At 33.3% G+C, this 21139-nt stretch overlaps 1 protein-coding gene across 1 annotated transcript; it reads left to right on the top strand.

Annotated features, from left to right (window-relative positions):
• The first annotated feature begins 14911 nt into the window (after positions 1-14911).
• Positions 14912-15686, top strand: BNAA07G08040D (precursor of CEP14). Its single transcript, XM_013796084.3, has one exon. It carries the CDS (start codon positions 15182-15184, stop codon positions 15500-15502), a length of 321 nt encoding a protein of 106 aa, XP_013651538.1. The 5' UTR covers positions 14912-15181; the 3' UTR covers positions 15503-15686.
• The last annotated feature ends 5453 nt before the right edge of the window (positions 15687-21139 follow it).

Below are 21139 nucleotides of genomic sequence, written 5' to 3'. Positions count from 1 at the left end.
GTTCAGATTCAGTGTTGCCCAATGCAAACCATAGAAATCAAAATGTAAACTGATGATTATAATAATTTACTAGAAGATTAAATATCAGGTTAAATCATATATTTTTCCATAAATAACAGTTAAGATGAAAAGTGAATAGTGAATGAAGATGATGATAGAGGAAAGTCATTTGAACTAAAACGTTATAATAAAAAGAAGTTTCAAGTAGAGGATCATGACAAAAGAAAGTCAATTTTTTTTAACTTTGAAGGTATCTCAAGACCAAAACCACGGAAAAACTCAAACTAATCCTTAAAGAGGTGGTGTGACCCATGGACTCTCATTTCAGGTATTCAAATTAGGTTAAAGCATGGCTCCATAGAAATCTAAAGCATAGCCTCATATCCGCGTGAAATGTAGTGGAGTACCTCCGAACCCGAATTACTTAACACTCTGAAACCTGCCTACCACTAGAACACCATATTGTAGTTCAAAAGAAAGTCATTAAAACAAACCAAGAAAAGATTCGGATGTGAGGGATTATTTCACTATCATTAGCTTTCGCAGAAAATTATGAAAAAGTATAATACAATCCCTGCAAGAAGAAAAAAGTGCATGATACACCAAAAAGGTATGAAGTTTGTAAGATAGTGATGTTGGTAAAAATAATGATGGTACGGAAGCAAAATTACAATAACACAGAAATGATTATTCTATTTTCTGAAATGGTAAATACAGAAATGATGATTTGTAGAGTTTTAGATCGATTTGCCTTAGGTTTTAACTTTCTTAGGTTAAGGATTGATTTCGATTGTTTATGGTTTAAGGTTCGAGATCAAAATCAAAACACAAACAAAGACACAAGACACTTGTTCACCCGGTGTTCGCTGATATACTCACCGTGGAGGGAGACGGTATCCCTCAACTGCTTCACAATCGGATTTGATCAAGTTACACAAGTACAACAATGGTGAACTTTGTGTACAATCGAAATAATGAATGAAAGAGTTAGCAAGCTTATCACTTTCCCTGTGAAGCCGGAAAGTCATGCCGGAATGATCCAACCTGATCATTTACCGCTTTCATGACTCCGTCGATCTTCACCTCGTGATCTCCAAGCTAAGTTTTCTACTCTCTCCTTCTCGATCTCTTTATTTTGATCTTCTCCACCGTGCAGTGATGATGCCAGCTCATGATTTTGTTATAACAAACTCGTCAACTTGCTTACCCGAAACGCACCGTTTCATTTAGCAAGTAATCTTTTAGACTATTGGACTGAGACTTGGGCTTCATATCTTTCTTGCAGGTTTCGGACAAGTCTGGGCTGTGGAACACGAAGCCCACTTGGAGTTTGGCTGAACAAAACCCACAATCTCCACCTTTCAAACAAAACACCAAAGTGATGTCTCTCTCTTCAAAACCCTAACCTCATGTTTCTCTCCCTTTCTCTCTAAGGCGATAAGTCGCCTCCACTGCATCATCCTTTTGTTAACGTCTACCAGAGCCACCGCTTAGGTCCTTTGACTCCAGAGAACACCCATCTCAACAATGTACTCTCTGTAACTATTCTCTTCTTTTCTTCTCCTTCTCGTTTACATCATTTTCCGATGTAAACCCTTATTGGATCTTCTGCCGACTAATCCTTTCTCTGTTTCTCCTGCAGATCCAGGATTATTCAGCTTCAGTCTCTGACCATAGCTCTCTGCATGTACCAGAACTGAACTGACGAAACTTCAACAACTCTGCATGTATCAGATCTGAACCATATTACCTATCATCTGACCATAAAAGCTTCAAGCTTTTTCATCGCCGAACCAAATAAGTCTTCTATGACCTTTCTCTTTCTTAGACAAACCTTGAAAAGTTTTCAGGATACTGACGATGATTGTAGAAATCTTTTTCTGACTCGGATCTTCTTTCTGTTTCAGGAAAACTGAAGAGACTCCACCTGAAACTGAACTTTCCCAGAGAACTCCACCTTGCTTCCAATACTCGGGTAACGAATTTTTTCCTTATTCTTCAAGTTGGTTTGAGAAACATTAAGATTAAATAATATCTGATGTTTGATATAATCTAACCTCACCGTCAATTTGGTTTTGCGAGATAACCAACAACGGAGACACATCGTTACCCGAAGCCGCTTCTTCCTCATAACAAGTTCACTAGCTCAAAACAAAGCCTGAACTTCGGACCAGGTAACACTGTAGGTAAAAAATTGCCTGGATTCTTGCTTGTGTGTATCTTGTGTAGGATAATATCACCCTGAGCAACAATGTCATGGATGAAGTGATATTTGTTTGCAACATGCTTTATTTTTTCGTGAAAACTCTGTTCTTTGCTAGAGCTCGGGAACTCTGTGAATCACAATGCATCTTGACACTTCCTGTTTGTAGACCTAGTTCTTCCCATATAGCTTTTAACCAAACTGCCTCTTTGGTTGCTGTGGAGAGTGCCATATACTCTGCCTCAGTAGTCGATAGAGCTACAACTGATTGTAAATCTGATCTCGACGAAACTGTATTACCCCATACCTTGAACACATAACCAGTAACTGAACGTCATCTGTCCAAATTTGCTGAATAATCTAAATGTGAAAACCCTTCAATTGAACAAACAGAACTCTTAACAAATGTTAAATTGGTTTTAGATTCACCCCTCAAGTATTTAAGAATCCACTTAATTACTTGCCAGTGATCCATTCCTGATTTGGACATAAATCTGCTCACAACCCCCACTGCGTGAGCTAAGTCTGGCCGGAATCCCTTCCATTTTTGCAGCTTGTTCTAACGCCTCTGCCTTGGTTAGACTCTTCAATTTGAATTGAGGCGCCAATGGAGTTATGCCTGGCTTAGAATCTTCCATTCCAAAACACTTTAGGACTTTCTCAATGTAGGACTCCTGAGATAGCACTAGTGTTCCTTTCTTTTTGTCGTGTATAATGCCCATTCTAAGAATTCTGGAAGCTTGTCCCAAATCTTTCATTTCAAACTCTCTGCTCAGTCTATCTTTCATCTTTTGGAACTCTGTCTTATCTCATGAGTTTATCAACATGTCATCGACATAAAGCAATAGCAGATAGCCTTAGGAGCATTGACACTTCTCATGTAGACAAATGAATCATAATCGCTCTGTAGGAACTTTTTTTCTTCATAAAGCTGTCAAAACGCAAATTTCATTGCCTTGGAGACTGTTTTAAGCCGTACAAAGATTTTCTCAGAAGATACACTTTATTCTCTTCACCTGGTTTCACATAACCTTCAGGTTGATCCATTAGAATCCTCTCGTCTAGGTTTCCATGTAGAAACACGGTCTTGACATCCAACTGTTCCAACTCATAATCTTTATTCACCACAATTGAAAGCATTAGTCGTATTGAGACGTGCTTGACCATTGGTGAGAAAATTTCGTTATAGTCAATTTCTTCCTTCTGTGAGAATCCTTTTGCAACTAGCATACTCTTATGCCGAAGATCTTTAACTCCAGGGATACCAGACTTATACTTGAAAATCCACTTGCATCCCACAGTCTTCTAATCTTTTGGTCTCTCAGTAAGATCCCAAGTGTGATTTCTCTCAAGTGAATCCATTTCATCATTTGCAGCATTTTTCCAGTGTTTCCAGTATTTGCTTCTTTTAGCTTCGTCAAAAGATTTAGGTTCTTCCTTCTCTATTTCATCTGCCACTGCTAAAGCGTAAACAACTATGTTAGCATCCTGATATCTCGACCATGACCTCACATTATGTCTACGGACTCGATCTCTTGCAAGCAGTAGTTATCAACATACCCCATAGCTTCAATGTTTTCAACAAACGTCAACTCTTCTGACTCATCATCACTTTCTGATTCACTTGAACTTCCTTGATCCTCTAAGCCCTGTTGAGACATACTTGTGTTTCCAGGATTTGATGTTTACCATGTTCATAGTTGGGATCACTAGGTCCACGAATCAAACTGGGACTGAAAGAGACTTTCTTCGTTGATTTTTTGGTTTGTTTGTCTGTGCATCTGACCCATCTACGCTTTCTTCTTGTTTATGAATTATCGTGTCCTTGTAGATTTCATCTTCCTGAACACAACATCTCGGCTTGTAGTAGACTTTAGGTCTTCTAGAATCCATACCCTGTAGCCTTTAACTCTAAACGGATATCCCAAGAAAACTCCTTTCCTAGCTCTAGAACTCGTCTTCTCTTGAGTAATATGAACATATGCCGTGCAACCAAATCTTCTCAAGTGTGATAAATCAAGCATGTTCCCAGACCAAACTTCCTCTGGTAGTTTGAAGTCTAAGGTTGAATTTGATGTCTAGATTATCAAATACATGCTGTAGAAGTAGCTTCTGCCAAAAACCTTTGTCCCAAACTAGTTTATGCGAGCATACTCTTTACTTTATCCATGATGGTGCAGTTCATACATTCTGAAACCCCATTCTGTTGAGGCGTGTAGGTGCAGGTTTGATGCCTCTTGATTCCAACATTTCTACACAACTCATCAAATTGATTGTTGCAGTATTCCAGTCCATTGTAAGACCCTTGATTCTTTTCTTTGTGTAGCTTTCGACTGCCTCTTTCCACTCTTTCAACTTGGAGAACTCTTCATCCTTAGTTCTTAGGAAATATACCTAAACTTTCTTTGAGAAGTCAACGCTTCATCCTTATTTTCGGAGTTGATGGAGAACCCCAAAGATTTAAATGAACATACTCTAGGATGCCTTTAGTAGTATGCTTAGCTGTAGGAAAGCTTTGTTTGTGTGATTTTCCCACGCAGCCTTCGCAAAGTTCTAGTTTTCCCACTTCAGTCTTTGGTATGAAACCTTCTTTTACAAGCAACTTCATGTTCTTTGAACTCATGTGGCTCAATCGAGAATGCCACACTTTTGTTTTGTTATGAGTAGCTTCAATGACATTTTCTTCACCTCGTGACACTGTTTCTTGTAGATGGTACAATCCATTTTCATATTTGCAAGTGATCACTTTATGTCCTTCTTTGTAGAATGTTATGGTGAAGTCTCCACCTTAATAGTTACATCCTGACTTTTCTGGCATTCCATAAGAGATTAAGTTCTTGCTCATGTATGACATATAGCGAACATCTTTAAGAATGATTACTGCACCATCTTCATTTGTAATTCTGATCTTGCCAATGTTTTTTATTTTGCATTATGTGTTGTTCGTCATTAGAAATTTGCTTCAATTTCCTTCTTTTAGATCAAATAGGACATCTTTGCCTAGTGTGATGTGAAATGTATAGTCTGAATCGAGAACCTATTTTTTTTTTAAATTTAAATTAATTATGACATATTTAAGAATCATAGTATAAAATACAAATACTTTTAAAATTAATTCTGAAGTTTTATTTTTGAAAAAAAAAATGTCATTAATTGCCAAATATGAAATTTTTGCAAACTTCAAATAAAATGTTTTTTCAGAAACGCTCTTAGTTATCATCGCTCCTCGTTTTCTTTGTCGTCTTTTTCACCACCAGTGTTCGAACTTGGTGGAATTTTTTTTTTTAATGTTTACCATGATCATATTTGTAGACTAGTATATCACAATAAACTTGCAGGCACTTTTTAAAACATTTTATGATTTTGTTAGGATTGTTGGCTCTCATATCATATTAAGAAAAAAAAAATTGAAGAAATTATCTTCTTAAGGTTAAAGGATAATTAAGCACTTTTGAATTAAAATAAAAACAAAAAAGGTTAAAGGATAATGAAATAAATATATTATGGCAGACCAACAAAATCTTATTTTAAGGCGAGAATTGATTTACTCTGATCAATTAGAACTTAGAATAAATTTTCTATGCATGCCCATATCATCAAAAAGTTTATCACAACAGAATTCCAAGTAATTAAATTTGCGAAAACAATTAAAAAGTAATAAGTCAAGCCATAAAGTTCAAATCCCATGCAACTCTTCCAACATTTTCACCATTTCACTCAGAACGATTAACATTGAGTTAATTTCAGTTTTGCATAATACAATATGCGTATAAATCTAAACAGACAAGTTCAGAAAAAAGGCCTTTCGTGTGAAATAAATTAGCCTGAAAAAAGTCACCACGAAGTATTAGTATATATGTTCCAAATCTAACATTTAGAAGTAGGCCTGGGCATTCGGGGTCCCAAACGGGTTTCGGTTTTATCCAATCGGGTTTCGGTTTTTCGGGTTTATCAAAATCAGCCCCATTCGGATTATATGAAAGTTCGGTTCGGGACCGGTTCAGGTTCTATCGGGTTCGGGTCGGGGTTAGTAAATCTTCAAAGAACCGGTACAACCCAATATACTTTCGGGTTCGGGTCCCAATCGGTTTTTCGGTTTAAAAGTACCTGATTTTTTACCTATTTTATAACCGAAACATGAGTAAACTTTGTTTTTCAGTTTTAAAATACCTGATTTGTACCTATTTTGTAACCAAAACTTAAGTAAAAATCGATTCAAAAATAAGGAACATCAACCGTGATCATTCAAAATCAAACGAAAAGTAAACATATTTACTGATAAAAAGAAAACCAAATAAATAAAAGCATAAAATGAAAACCAAGTTCTCATGAAATGAAAAACATTGTTTAATGAAAACAAAATCAAAATCTAAATACTTCAAGATTCAACGGCCATCTTCAACCATCAACCTTCATGTAATAGAACCACCAACCTTCATGTAATAGATAAGTATTTTAGATGTTCAATATTTCTTAGTGTATTTTGGATACATATTAGGAATTGAGATCATGTTTGGTACAAGATCTTTTCGAGGTTTTGAATGTTTCGGGTTCTATCGGATATCCATTTAGATTCGGGTTCGGTTCGGATAATACCCATAACCCGAAATACCACAAAACAAGATCCATTCGGTATTTACGTCGGGTTCGGATCGGTTCGGATTCATTTTTATCGGATCGGATTCGGTTCGGGTTTTCGGGTTCGGTTTATTTGCCCAGCCCTATTTAGAAGTCAAAATATATACAAGGATTTTTTAATCATAGCCCATTGGTTTTGGCTTAATTTTTTTTATGAATTGTTACGATTACAGTGCATCAAATGATGCTTTTCATTTTTGAATATAATGCAATGTAAACGGATTCAAACTTCAGTTTAAAATGATAATGTTTTGCTGCAATGGAGAACATCTATTGATTTCATCCGTACTTATACGTAAAGTAAGTTTGCCTTTGGGCCTTGGGTCCTGCTATGTTAATGGGCTAAGTTAACTGAATCTTACTCCAATTTTAGGAATCAAGATCTTAGAAAAGTATTAAAATTATTTATTTTATTTTACTACAAACGCCGTCCAGAAATGCCATCGGCATCATCTTTATTAATTGTAGACCTTTTTTCAAAAAAAGCTCTCATTCTCTCTCGTGTAGACGCCGTTCGTGAAACACCTCTAAGCTCCGGTGACCGTGCAAGCGGCACCGGAGGCGTCACGCCTTCTTCCTTTCCTCATTTTTCTTTTGCTTTCGTCCTTTCCATCTCTCCTGGGTCAAGATTCTTGTCGCTCTGTGCTTTCGTGGTCACTCCAGAAACTCGCTTAGCGACGGATGGAGACGACTTCGGACTTTTAATGGAGGGGCGGTGAGACCTTAGGCGACACGGCAGAGACAAGAGTCGGCGTTTAGGGTTTCAGCTTTAACCAGATCCAGTTTTCCCTTTTGGAGATCTCCCGTTAAAGCTGTTTGATGTTGGCGCGTGACGAGGCGTGACAGTTCTTCCACCATGGATCTACCTTTCCCCGGCGGCGGTGTGACTGTAGAAGGAAGAATACGACTGGCAGCGAAAGAGGTTCCGATCTCTGAATTTGACGCGCGGATTGGATCTCAACGATGGACTTATCCTTCGGAGAAGAGGTCCTTGCCGGAGACGCGCGGTGGAGAAGTGCTCCAATGGCGACGGTTCAGCTTGTGACTGGTCCAATTTTCGATCTCTACTCTCTTTCAAGCTGCGATGTGGAGTCCTCGTTCCGTTTAGTTGATGTCAAGGCCCGCTTTTCATTCCGGACAGTCACGTTCGGCTTTAGGCTTAAGGTCGGGATGGTGTGACTGAAGGGATGGATTTGCGGTCGGTCTGCGCCCTTAGGTGAGTTACTGTTAGTCCATGTGCTGAAATCACATTATATGGAGGCTAATAGTTCTGAAGCTTTACTGGTCCTGACTGCGGTTCAGAACCCGACAACTCAATTCCATCCTAGCGCTTCAAGGTCTTATTTATACGACCAGCCTGTCAGTACGGAACTGTTCCGTTTTTTGGCTTAGGAGCGGAGTTTTTCAAACCGGTGGTGACACATCTATTCAAGGAATGCATCGAAAGATGAGGAGTGTTGTTCATGTGCCCCAATTTTATCATATAGAGATCAATGCTATGGTTCAATATTGGTCCTTGGATAGTGCTTGTCATCTAAGGGGCATAAAGCTCTCGTCTCGTGGGGTCTAATTAGGTGGTTTAAGAACCGGCTTCTTCTGTGTCTTGGAAGGAGTTTGTGTTCACTGGGGGAAATTACAACAAAGAATTGCATTTGGTAGTGTAGGATCCAAGCAGTGATCTTAGATGTTACTAAATCTCTTTGTTTGTAAGTGAGGTTTTAAACACTTGTGTGGTGTAAAAGCTTTGTACCCTTATTTGGTGAATATAAAGTTGATGTTGAGTTAAAAAAAAAAAAAAAAATTGTAGACCTTTCCCCTCAACCAGAGACTGAATTTTGTTTACTACTTCCATGAAAAATGCACATGCACGTACCATTAGTAATTATTATCAATCCATTTGAGAAAATGATGCGACGATAGAACAAAACAAAAAATTGAAAACATCATTTTGTTTTAATTAACAGAAATCCAATATTGACAACACATATATATTTGACCAAAAAGAAAGACAACACATATATGCTCAAGAAAAAACTAGTGTTTTGATTTTCTTTTCATATTTTTTAATCAGCCAACACTCGTACGTATTTAACCAGAAGAACAACAAAATACTTGAAAAACTTTTGAGACAAAACGAATACTATGAGGCACCAAAAATACTTTATGTCTGAATTCAGATACCTTAGCCACTGACATCGATCATCCATTCAGGCCCCATTTTGCTCACCAAAAGCCCCACTCATGTTTTCTCTTCCTCTATTTTTGTCCCATTTTCATAAGAAAATTTTGGGTCTAAGAAACATTTTTGTTTAAAACACTGTGATATTTCATGTTAGGTTAATGATATCCGAATTAAATATATAGATGTCATCTTCTCCTCCCGCTATTTGATAAACTTTCAGATTCGTGTTATACAGTAGTAAAGGGTACAAAAGAAAACCTTATTACAAGTAAAGTCAGCAAATGCAACAGTGAGACACCGTTCCGGGCTCTTGGTCGTCGAGGAAAATTGTGTCACCAACTCTTATTATACTACACATAGATTGCAACCGAAGTCGGCTATCTTTTTCACTATTTGGAAACATGTTCTCATTTTCTAAGACAAACGGGGTATAAAACTATTTATCACATTTCTTTAATAGGGCAATATATTTGATAGCTGTATGATATTAGATTAGACCACATAAATTATAATATCTGGGAAGCAATTATTGTCGGCAGCCCATAACTTGTTTGCTTGATTCACCTTTTTATTATGTATATCTTGTAACAGAGTATGCGATAGGTTGTGTACAACATGATCAAACACGTCGTCTTTCGTATTTTAGAAATTATAAGTCAAATAATATTCATCTGACAAAGATAAATTCGTTTACATGTCAATTAGTACAAGCTTCTTGTACTCATTTTCAAAATTTAAATTAAATCTTATATTAACGAGAATAATTGTCGCACAAGTCAATTCGACTATTTACTGCTTTGTCAAAAGCCTGAACCAAATATTGTTCCGTCTAATAAATCGATAAAGACAAGTTTTACCCAAAAAAGTTCTGATGTGGGGGTTATGCTTGAGAAATGATACTCTTATTTTTTATGACTAAAAAATGATACTCTTACAATAGACAGTATAAAGGTAATAAGAAGGTAATAAAGATTGGCATCGCCTACATAGATTTCCTGTATCTGGAATTTTGTGATGCATAAGTACTGAAAAAGTGATGACCGGTGGTTGGTAATTGAATAATTTATCTTGTAGACTCTTTTATATATTTTTGCTAACTTTAGATGTCTGGCCGAAATTTAAATAATTATTCAGAAGATAGATATTGATGAATAACTTAATCTTTAATTTCTAAATAAAATTTGAGACATGGTTTCATGTCGTCTGATCAAACAAATGGCAATTAGTTTCTAGTAAGAATCGAATCCATGAGATTCTTTCATATATTTGAAAAATAATTAAAATCAATATGGGATAGTCGCTAGTTAAAACAAGTTTTATACCTTTTTGTCAAGTATGGAATTTTTAACGGCAATTACTAGATAGGACATAGATATCAAACATCAACATTAGTTTTTAAACATTTCTATGATCTCATGTAATAGTTTGTTTTATTCTTTTTCATCATTCGAATTTCATTTTAAACTATCACATATAAATTGTATTTGGTGATAATATTGTAGTTCGGTATAGACGTGTATACATCATCTCTTGTGTGTGCTACTAGTTTAACACATATTATGTGTATGCATGTATTACATACAAAGGGATTAAATTTAAATGTGTACATAACGGAGCATGAAGTAGAGGATGCATGGGACCGGACGTGTTCATGAAAAGGCGGAACGCGCCAATGTTTCTCTGTTGATCGGCAACACCAGAACATGCCCATGTCACCCGCTCTTTTTTTTTTTTTTTGTCATTCTTCACTTCCGTTTCTTCCTCTATTTCAAATTCGTTGATTACACCAAAAAAAAAAAAAATTGATGAAAACATGTTCATCTTCTTCTTTCTTTTTCTCTTAAAAAGGACCTACCACTTAATGGTATTGGACGTCACAGATATTTACCTACATCCACCGGAGAAAACATTAGTAATTTAACTAAGCAGTGGTAGCTTGATGATGAAAAAAAGCATTGGATGGAGAAATACATAAATTCGTCGGTCCTTTGATTGGTTTTTAAGTTTAGCTCTTAATATTTGTTGTTTATCCAGTAGTAAGAATTTTGCCTATATAAAGCTTTTGTATTTTTTTCGTTATTATGCAGTTTTGATTGGTTACAGAAAGTAATTTATAAATGAGATTTATAGCACCGAAAAACGTATTATGCTATTACAAACTATGAGAAATATTACAGATGATTCTACAGTATCTGGTTTATGAGGATTCACGCCTGACTATATTACCTGAGCCACCATATGGAATCTACAGTTGATGATATTCTTTGCGTCTTGATGCATATCTTTTTTATACATCTTTTTCTTTTAATGTTTCTTGGTGTAGAAACATTAATGAACATTTATTTAAACCACTAGAACAATGAGACTTCTACAAATAACTTTTGATTAAGAACTAAAGAAAAATACTCAAACTCTAGAAATTTCTACTCGATCATTGTTTCTTTTGAAAAATTGATTAGTCTCTGATCCATGTATGTACCAAGTCAATAAAAATTGTTTTTAATTTGTAAATATTGAAAAAGTTGGGTTGGCTGAATACACGTATACTGTTCTAAATCATTTTGAAAATTAAAAAATCATCATATATTAATCTAAAAATTACTTGGTTCATTTTTCTGAACTTAAAAAAAAAGAATCAAGTAATTTTTTTCTTATTTGATTCCGGAGAATTTTCAACACTTTTTAAGGAAAACCAATAATTTAAATTTCTTGAATTCAAATTTGTTTTTCTGATTCAATGAGAATTTCTATGTAGCATGTTCTAAATTTCAAGCAAAAGTTGTTTGAAATTAGTCAAATGGCTTACAGGTCGACATGCTTATATGAGGATGAAGAATTATTTAGATATAAATAATACAATAAATATATAGATAGAAATTAAACATATAAATATAAAGAATACAATAAACATTTTGGTTCAATAAAAATATAGATAGAAATTATAGAAGTATGTAATATTTGTTTGGTAAAATACTGTTGTCATTACATAAGGTAAATGCATACGTGGAGCTGGAGCGGCGGAGGCCCATTTTGGAGTCTTAGAGCATCATTATCCTTAAAATCCACTTTGGATTTTTAATTTTTTTTTTCTGATTTAACAAAAAATTTTTAAAAAAATGAATTGCGGGCCGCTACGTATCAGTGAGACCCGTAAACAATACAAAAAACTCTCAACAACCGGATCTTATTTGATGATTATTATAACCGGTTCTTAACAAAAAAGGGAGACCCACGTGCTAAGAAACCCATTTGGGATCTGCGATAATTGTGCCCTTACGTACTGTACATGCTCTTGACTTTCCTCTGCATCCACACCACACGTTTATGTTTAGCTTATTAATATCGTGAAAGGGGCTGGGCACGGGGATATCTGGGTATTTAGAGATATTTGTGATTTGTTAGAATATTACGGATATCAAATTTTTCGACTTTTTTTGCTCTAGAAAAATATAGATATCCGAAAAACCAGATATCCTGAAAATATGTAGATAGTTGCGGATATCTACAAAATACTTACGGATATATCATTTTGTTTTAGTTAATACAAATAATCTAAAAAAAATCAAGCTAAATTTGCTCTTTAAAATATTATATATGACATATAAAATAAAAAATAAAATATAGTAAAACTATATGTTTGTAAATTTTAAAAGGAAAATTTTCATGTTTACCACATTGTTGGTATCATTATTTATGTTTACCATCACTAAAGATCGTCAAAAGACTCTTATAACTTTGCTCTCTATATATATAATAAATAATTATTTAAAAAATAAAAAAATAATTTTTTTATGTTTTCGAATTATACTTTTTGAGATTCAAACTTTTTTATAAAAAAAAAGAAATTTTGAATTTTTTTCAAAATCCGAAAATTATTTTTGAAAAAATAATTAGACTTTTTAAATATTTATTTATATAATTATTATAATCCAAATCTCTAAATTCCAAAAATCCTAACTCATCCCTCAACTCTAAAATCTAAATCTAGATTAGTTACTTCTAGGGTTATAAATATCATTTTTCTTCTTTAAAAATGAGGGTAAAAATGTTTAAGGAAAACATGAAAAGTGGTATCATGAATGTGGTATTTTTTGGTAATTTCTCATTTTAAAATTAGTTATAAGAAAGACAAATTTAAGAAAAGTTATAAATATCATAAAAATTTCTTTTCATTTTTTGTGTTTAGTACCCTTTTAAGTAATAATGTGAATATAATTTATTAAATCATATGTTAAAATAAAAATTATATAAACTTATACACTTAATCAATATATATGTATTTATATAGCTGGCGGAGTGGAGTAGATATCATGTTATTAAAATCAGAGCGGAACAAATATATGGTTATGAAAATCTTAGTATTTTGAATTGTTTCATTTTTAACGGATATTTATTTTTAGTATTTAATTTGCTCCAAGACTTTACGGATATCCGGATTTTTCAGATTCAATAAAAAAAAATAACGGATCGAATCAAATTTAACGGATAAAATTCTTAACCCTAATCATGAACACGGTTCAGCTTGGCATACTTCCAAAGATAAAACAGTGACTAATGTTGACAATGTTTGGATATATAATAAAACAAAATAAAAATTCTAATTATTTTTCGATTATAATAAATTTTGCAAAAAATAAATTTACGATTTCACATGGTTAAAAATAAATAAAAGCATAGTGTTTTGACCATTTTAATGAAAATAATTATCAGAAAATAATTTCTTTTCTTTTATTTTGGTATATTATTTTTAAAAAATTACAAAATTATCAAACTTATCTATCTCTCTGTATTTACTATTAGCATTTATCAGTTTTCACCAAATTTATATAAAAAAATTTGAAACTTTTTTCCAAAAACTTAACAGTTATTCAAAAATTGAAAATTATGAAAATTGCTATAACTTTTTATTTACAAATAATATTTCCGGTTTTCTTGAAGATAAATGTGATTAAATATCTTATAAAAGCTAGCTTGTATTTTTTTTTTTACAATTGTAACAAATTTTGTATATTATCGCATTACCATGAACACGTAATGATTAGTGCGATATGTATGTGTGAAAAAAAGTATATGATAAACAACATCTTTTAAGAAAAAAAGTCCAAAAATTGAGAAACTGATTTCACTTTCTTAGTAGAAATTGATTTCACTTGTCATAACTCAAACTATAGAAAAAGAAGACTCCAAAATAAAAAGAATGAACCCAAAAATGTGAAACTTGTGAGCCTAACATTTGGCGGTCGCGTGATGACCGCCGTTGAAAATGGTGGCCGGCGGCTTCTATATTTTGAAACACATAAACTTCAACAACACCAAACTCCACCCACGTGTTACATCGTATCTAATACCTATCCCAAGAGATATAATCAGCCTACCTAACTAATTAACTAAATTAATATAATAGTATTAAATTGATTAACTTGATTCACTACGCACATAGGACTCAGCTTGATTCACTAAAGATTATTCTGATTACTGCATACTTGATTAAACAATCTTTGTAATCTCGTTCATGACTTATCCCTTTCTTGTCAAGCCAAACTTATCTTCTTCGTTTCTTTCTTTTCTTTTAGTTTCATTTAATCTTTGACTTGGGCCTCCTTGCAAACAAATACCTTTCACATTTTGGAATAACAAGTTTTTGATAATGTGTATCTTTCTGCAATTAATAATTTCACTTTTCTTCAGGCTGCTGTCTAAAATTTCCTAAATTCATTTTTCATATACAACTAAAATTGCCAAGAATCTTCTTAAGTGTGTACATAACTTTGGAACGTTTGATTTGCGTTCCTCGATTCATTTTTCCAAATTACTATATAAATGAAATTTCATTGGAAAAAAAAATTTCATGGAAAACATATTTTTTGAAAATTCTAACCAAGTCATACTAATTTGCTATGCATGCATGTGGTAGACTCTCACTTTAGATTTCTATTTAAAAAAAAAACAAGCCCAAAAGACAAATAGGGATTCCACCAATTCATTAATGAGTCACCTTTTATCAACATTCTTAAATAGGAACTTTCCTTCTCTCTCTCTATTATATCAACTATATATACATCATACTTCATGCTTTCATATCAACCTTAAGGCTAAGAATTTTATTGAATTCATCTCTCACTACTATTTCTCAGAATCTGATATATCAAAAGCTTTTCATGGCCGTACGTTTAGTGACGATCTGGCTTTTCATAGTCTTAGCCGTCATCATCGTGGCCTCGCCGTCGCCTGTTGTTTCAAGAAAGCTGTTGGAGATGAAGAAACAAGAGAACTTGACGGTGAGAGAGGAAGAAAAGAGTCACATGCCTCACGTGACCAAAACCACTACCCTAACTGCTCTGCCAAAGGGCAAAATCCCAAACTCGACGCCGAGCAAAAAGGGTCATGCCGCCGTCTCCACCGTGAAACTCCGATCTCGACATCTCTCCACCGTTAGCCGGTTTCTTCAATCCGTTCCCAGTCCCGGTGTTGGTCATTGATAGTCTCCGTTAGATTCCTACTTCATTTTTCAAAAAGTTCAGTACATTCTTTTCTCCTAACTATCATAATACGAAATTTCCATGAGACTACACAAATTGTTTTGTTTTATTTTCGTTTAAAAGTACATTTATTCAGGTATCCAAATTTTCCTTGTGTAAATTAGTAAAAGTTTATTGTTTTCAATATCACACGGGGTTTTAACATCCCATCTTGTAATTAATTAATGAATGTTACTTCACTTTTCTTCAAGCTGTCTTTTATTGGCCAAGATTAGCGATTCTTATTCAGTAGACGTAATTAGTAAATTTAACATTTATATGCAGCCACGGTCTTGAAAGAGGCAATTCGGCTATAAATTTATAATACAAATGAGAGATCTCAACTTACAAAAATATCAAAATATCTCAACTTACAAAAATATCAATATCGCATGGTTCTTGTGGCTATTGATATTTTTGTAAGTCTAGAAACTGTAAGTGTTTTCACAATTGTTTGAAACCAAGTTGAGTTTATGGACTGTTTTCACAATTGTTTGAAAACAAGTTGAGTTTATGGACTGTATTGAATCCAACGTCACTATAAATGTTCGCACATTTTCCCCAAACTCAGTGAATCCTTCTCTTATTGAGGTCAGAACTCCACCAAAACATTGCAATCGCTTTAGTAATCTTTGAAAAGGCTAGTAAGAAGTTAGACATGATGTAAATTGAGAAGGTCAATGCAACTAATTTGATTAACATGTTATAATCGTGGACCGAATGTTTTAGGGATTGGACGTTGTTAACTGGAGAACCTTTACCGATGGTCGTTAAACTTTTTATTTATTTCCGTGTTACTGAAAGCAGTAGTATGAAGGGGCGTATCTAGGAGAGTTTTTAGTCGGGGGCATTAATTTTAAGTTTCCGTTTATGCATCGTACATTTGGAACATGACAGAGTGAGATTTCAAATTTGATTTGTAAGAAAAAATATTCAAATTTGTTTTGCTATCTAATTATATGTTTATTTTGATTTGAAAATGTTTTCAATTTTTAATTATAAAGGTTGAGGAGAGTATTAATTCCTGATATACTGTAAGAAATAATTAAAGAAAATGTAAAAACAAAAATATCCATCAACCAAAAAATCAATCAACTCCACACCCAAGTTTAGTGTTTTAAGCAATGTTTTTAAACCCGATCCGGACACTGAACCGGACGACTTACCGGATCGTTGGGTCACTGGATCGACCGCGGATAAACCGCGGGTTAATAAATAAATTAATTTTATTATCTAATAATATATTAGCTATGAAAATAAATATATAAAAACTAAAGTTTTAATATTTTCTAAATATTTTTTAAAACATAAAATAATAGTTTGGATATGTATATACTTTATGTTTAAAAAGTATTTAACAAATATTTAACTTTAGTTTTTATATTTTTATTTTCATTTGACATGCAAAATATCAAAAAGATAGTTTAGACTATTTAAAATTTTTAGTAACAAAGTAAGAGTTATGACATTTAAGAAAATCAAGATATAAAACTCACAAATATTTAAATATCTAATGTGAATAATAAATTAACTTCATATTTAAAATAAACTAAAAGTAAAAGATCATTGTAATAAATTGTTAATAACAGAAATAAACTAACATCAAATCACATCAACTAATTTTGGTTTTCTTTATCATCGTTCACTTCATTTTTTTTAGGTGGCATAGTGAAAAATCTTCATTAAAATATATAAATTACAAATATAAAACTGAAAAAGGAAAACCTAACTTTTTTTTTGTCAGCACCTAACTTTTTAATTGAAAACTTAGAATATAAAACATAATTTAAAAACTAAAAAAAAAAGTAAAAATTATTTATTGGTTCAACCAGTGGTTCAACCGGTATCGGGTTTAGTGGGTTTTTGCGGGTTTTTACGGGTTTTTGCGGGTTTCTAAATATTGGATTTTTCATAAAACCCAAACCGATTTTTTTATGGGTCACCGGATTTACCGGTTCAACCACAGATCCGGGTCGGGTTTCAAAACACTGGTTTTAAGGTAATTAGTTCGATTCGATGAGATAATCAACCAATGGGCCCAACTGATTTACAAAAACCCAATTATTGAGTTATTCCATTGAGTTTTACGGCATAATATATTGTATTATTTTTGGAATTAACAAAAAAATCTAAGCAATATTGAATGCAAGATTTTTTTTTGTTTTAAAGAATTCACACACAAACATATATATTATCAACCAGAAAATACTGTTTGATAGACGAAAATCAAAATTTATGAACAATCCTAAAAAGACACAATATTTTTACATGTTTGAATTGTAATTTTTTCTAAGCAATTTTTACATAAAATTTATACATTCGCAAAAGCGATTACAAATATGTTGAAACGGTAAAGATAAGAAAACATCAAATGTGAAGTTCGTCTTATTTTTCTCTTAAGCACAATACCCCCTAAGGAAAGTTTTTGTGTTCTCTTTTGTCATCGACATAAGCGATTACTTAGAGCATGATTAACCCAAATATCCAAATGGGTTTCTAATTTTTTTTTTTTTGGCTGATTTAAAAAAAAAAATTAAAAAAAAATCAATCGTGGGCCGCCACATGTCAGTGGGGTCCGCACACAGTAAAAAAACCCAACTGCATACGTTTCTTATTTGGCTACATTTGACTCCCTTCTTCCTCGGTTCCCTCATTTTTGTGGGCCCCCACTCTCCTAAAAACCCCTCTACATACCCGGTTAATGCTGCTCTTATGACGCCTATTTTGGGTATTGAAAAACCGCCTACTTTCAGCCTTGCCTGTTAACCGAGAAAACTCATCCATCAATTTCAACTCCAAATGCCATTGCTCCTCCATGAGCTGTAGTTAATGGTGAAGAAGAGGTTCCTGACCTACCAGAATCTCACTCGATTCCTCTACCTCAATTATTGGATTTGCGATTGGGTTACACTCTTTATCTCATTGATCTTTGTGTGTTGATTTAGTTTCTTTCAGATTCAGTGATACCTTTCTCGTCTTAGTATGATTTTTTTTACTGTAGTATGCAACCTATTTCTTGAATATATTCCAAATTCCATATAAAATGCTTAATCCAAAAACATTAGCCTACGGTCTAAATATAGCATATACTCAATTTCATTAAATTTAATATTCAATACTATATTATTATTAAAAACACAGCCAAATTTTTCTTAATCTTCAATATTCACTAATGGATTTTGCAATGACTCTAGTGATGAGTTTCTACTATTGTGCTCTTGCAAGAATTTAAGTACAAGAACACCATATATAATTGTTTTGTGTTAAGTTCAGTTCAAAATCAAACTTATCAATAATGACTATCTTTATCCTTCCTCTTCTTATAAATACCTCATCATTTTTTCTTCATATTTACAACAGTTCAATTTCTCTTCTTCTTTATATCTCTATTGATAGCTCTCAAAATTCACAAAGAAACTTACAAAGAAGAATATCATCAAGGTTATGAAACACGTCATAAGATGCGTGTCCACCGTAAACACCAAGACGGTAACAATTAATTAAACCATGTTGCAACAATCGGTGTCTTGAAATCTAAAAGAGGCAGCAAAATACTTAAAAATATTGTGAATGCTGAAAAATGGAATTCTAATAACAAGTATATCAATGAGAAAATCTCTGAATATTTTTATTTTTCAAGATGAGAATCGACGCTATAGAAAAATCGTTTGTTCAGATTTCAATAAAGTCAAAATGAAATGAGAAGAAATGTAACAAAACAATGTTTCAATAGAGGAATATCATGTTGATGAGAAAATATTTCTTTATTTGAATGATTGTGAGCAAATACATTTTGTCTATTTTGTTTGTGTTTTATTTGTCTTGGGAGTTCATATTTATAAAATTTTACAATTTAGTAGAAGCTTAACAATCTTCATGTTGAATATGTCGGTTGACAAAAGTGGTGAACTAACGTGGACCGCCATGGTTTTTAAGCACCTACTAGGGCTAGTACGGATCTACCAATCTAACACAACGTAATTACTTAACATTTGATCATTGTATCGTTATATTAAATATTTGATTCATTTTATAGTTTATACAGAAAGCCATTGTAGTCGTTCATATCGTGGTTTTTTCCCAGATGGAATGGATTATTTAGATAACTGATATAAGTAAAATATATACATTTAAATATATCTTCTTGAATGATTCAATGAAAGATCATATCGGCATGCATACGTAGTTTCTTTTCTGCCTAGTTTTGAACAATAGTGTTATTATAATGCACATTCAAAATAGGAAAATTTTCATTCACACATACTTTTAGGCTTTTCATTTACACTCAGACATACTTCTACCATGTAGAATATTTTGTCTCAAACAAATGTCTCTTGTACAGTTGTACCCTCCAACTAAAGGACCTAAAAACACAAGTTAACTAAATTACTTTAAAACTCAGATCCAAAAACATAACTTTTTTCTTACTTTTTTCTACAGAAAATCACTTTACTCTTTTACAAACCCTAATTTGATAATTTGTCTCTTTTTTTTTCATCGATTATACTTTTGCAACCAATTGCAGTTGTTGAGGCAGAGACGGAAGTGGTAACGGAGATGGTGGAGAATCATCTTATGGTGGTGGAGGTCATGGTTACGAAAATGGAACTGACGAAAGTGATAGCACAAGGTAAAAATGCATATGGAGGTGTTGTTCGAGGTGGGGCGGTCATGGAAGAGGTGGTTTTATGGTGATGGTGCTTACGGAATTAGTGAAGAAAGAAGACCCATAAGTGGAAATAGATCATAAACCATATGGTATGGAAGAGGTGACGATAGAGAAAGTGGCAGTGGAAAAGCTTATAAAAATGGTTATAGAAGTGATAGTGAGGAAGGATGTGGATATTGTATACAATTATGCATGACCACACTACTCTTGACCACATGGACAGCACACTTCCCCAAAGTCCCTCCAACCATGTGGTTCTCCACCCACACATCATCCAACCAAAGTACTAATCTCCATCGACCACCGGACAAGTAAATGTGTACTTGCTTCAATAATAGTTGTCCAACTTTTTTTTATAAATTTTTTATCTAAGGGTTCCAACCCAATCTCACTATTCGATAAATCTACTAAACTAATACACCCAAAGCAAGTTAACTTTTGGCTATTTTAAGTTTAGTCAGCATCCAACCAAAACTTATCATTTTTCTCATTCACATGAAGAGTAATAAAAGAAAAAAAAAATAAAAGTAAGGCACAAAGTACACCTCATGAAAAAAGTGTATCAACATGATAAAGATCCATGAAAAAAATACCCAATAATGTAAACTTCTCTTCAAAATATTGACTTTGACTCCACCGTCACATGCAAGTTTTACTAGTGTAGTACTTGTTAAAATTAGACTGAAAATCTAAAAGATGGATTCAGACATTATTTGGCTCCACAATCCCTCTATTGACTTTTACAGCTGGAGACAAGTTTGTAATTTTCTAACCCGTTTTAAAAGTTATTTAGAAAGATTAAACTTGACATTCAGGGGGAGACTGGACTAAAAGGTTTGGTTTAGTCAAGCTTTGAAATCGTGTTAAGCCCAAAGCTTTAAGATCTTTAAAAAACGTTTAAACACTAAGGCAAGAAAAGAAGAGGCAGA

The sequence above is a fragment of the Brassica napus genome, chromosome A7 (genome assembly GCF_020379485.1).
Source record: "Brassica napus cultivar Da-Ae chromosome A7, Da-Ae, whole genome shotgun sequence".
Lineage (NCBI taxonomy): Eukaryota > Viridiplantae > Streptophyta > Magnoliopsida > Brassicales > Brassicaceae > Brassica > Brassica napus.
The sequence above is the reverse complement of the archived record's forward strand: the minus strand, read 5'-3'. Positions and strand labels throughout refer to the sequence as shown.

Bases quoted from the DNA above. Each gene is read 5' to 3' on its own strand.
- BNAA07G08040D (XM_013796084.3), top strand. From the start codon at position 15,182: ATGGCCGTACGTTTAGTGACGATCTGGCTTTTCATAGTCTTAGCCGTC.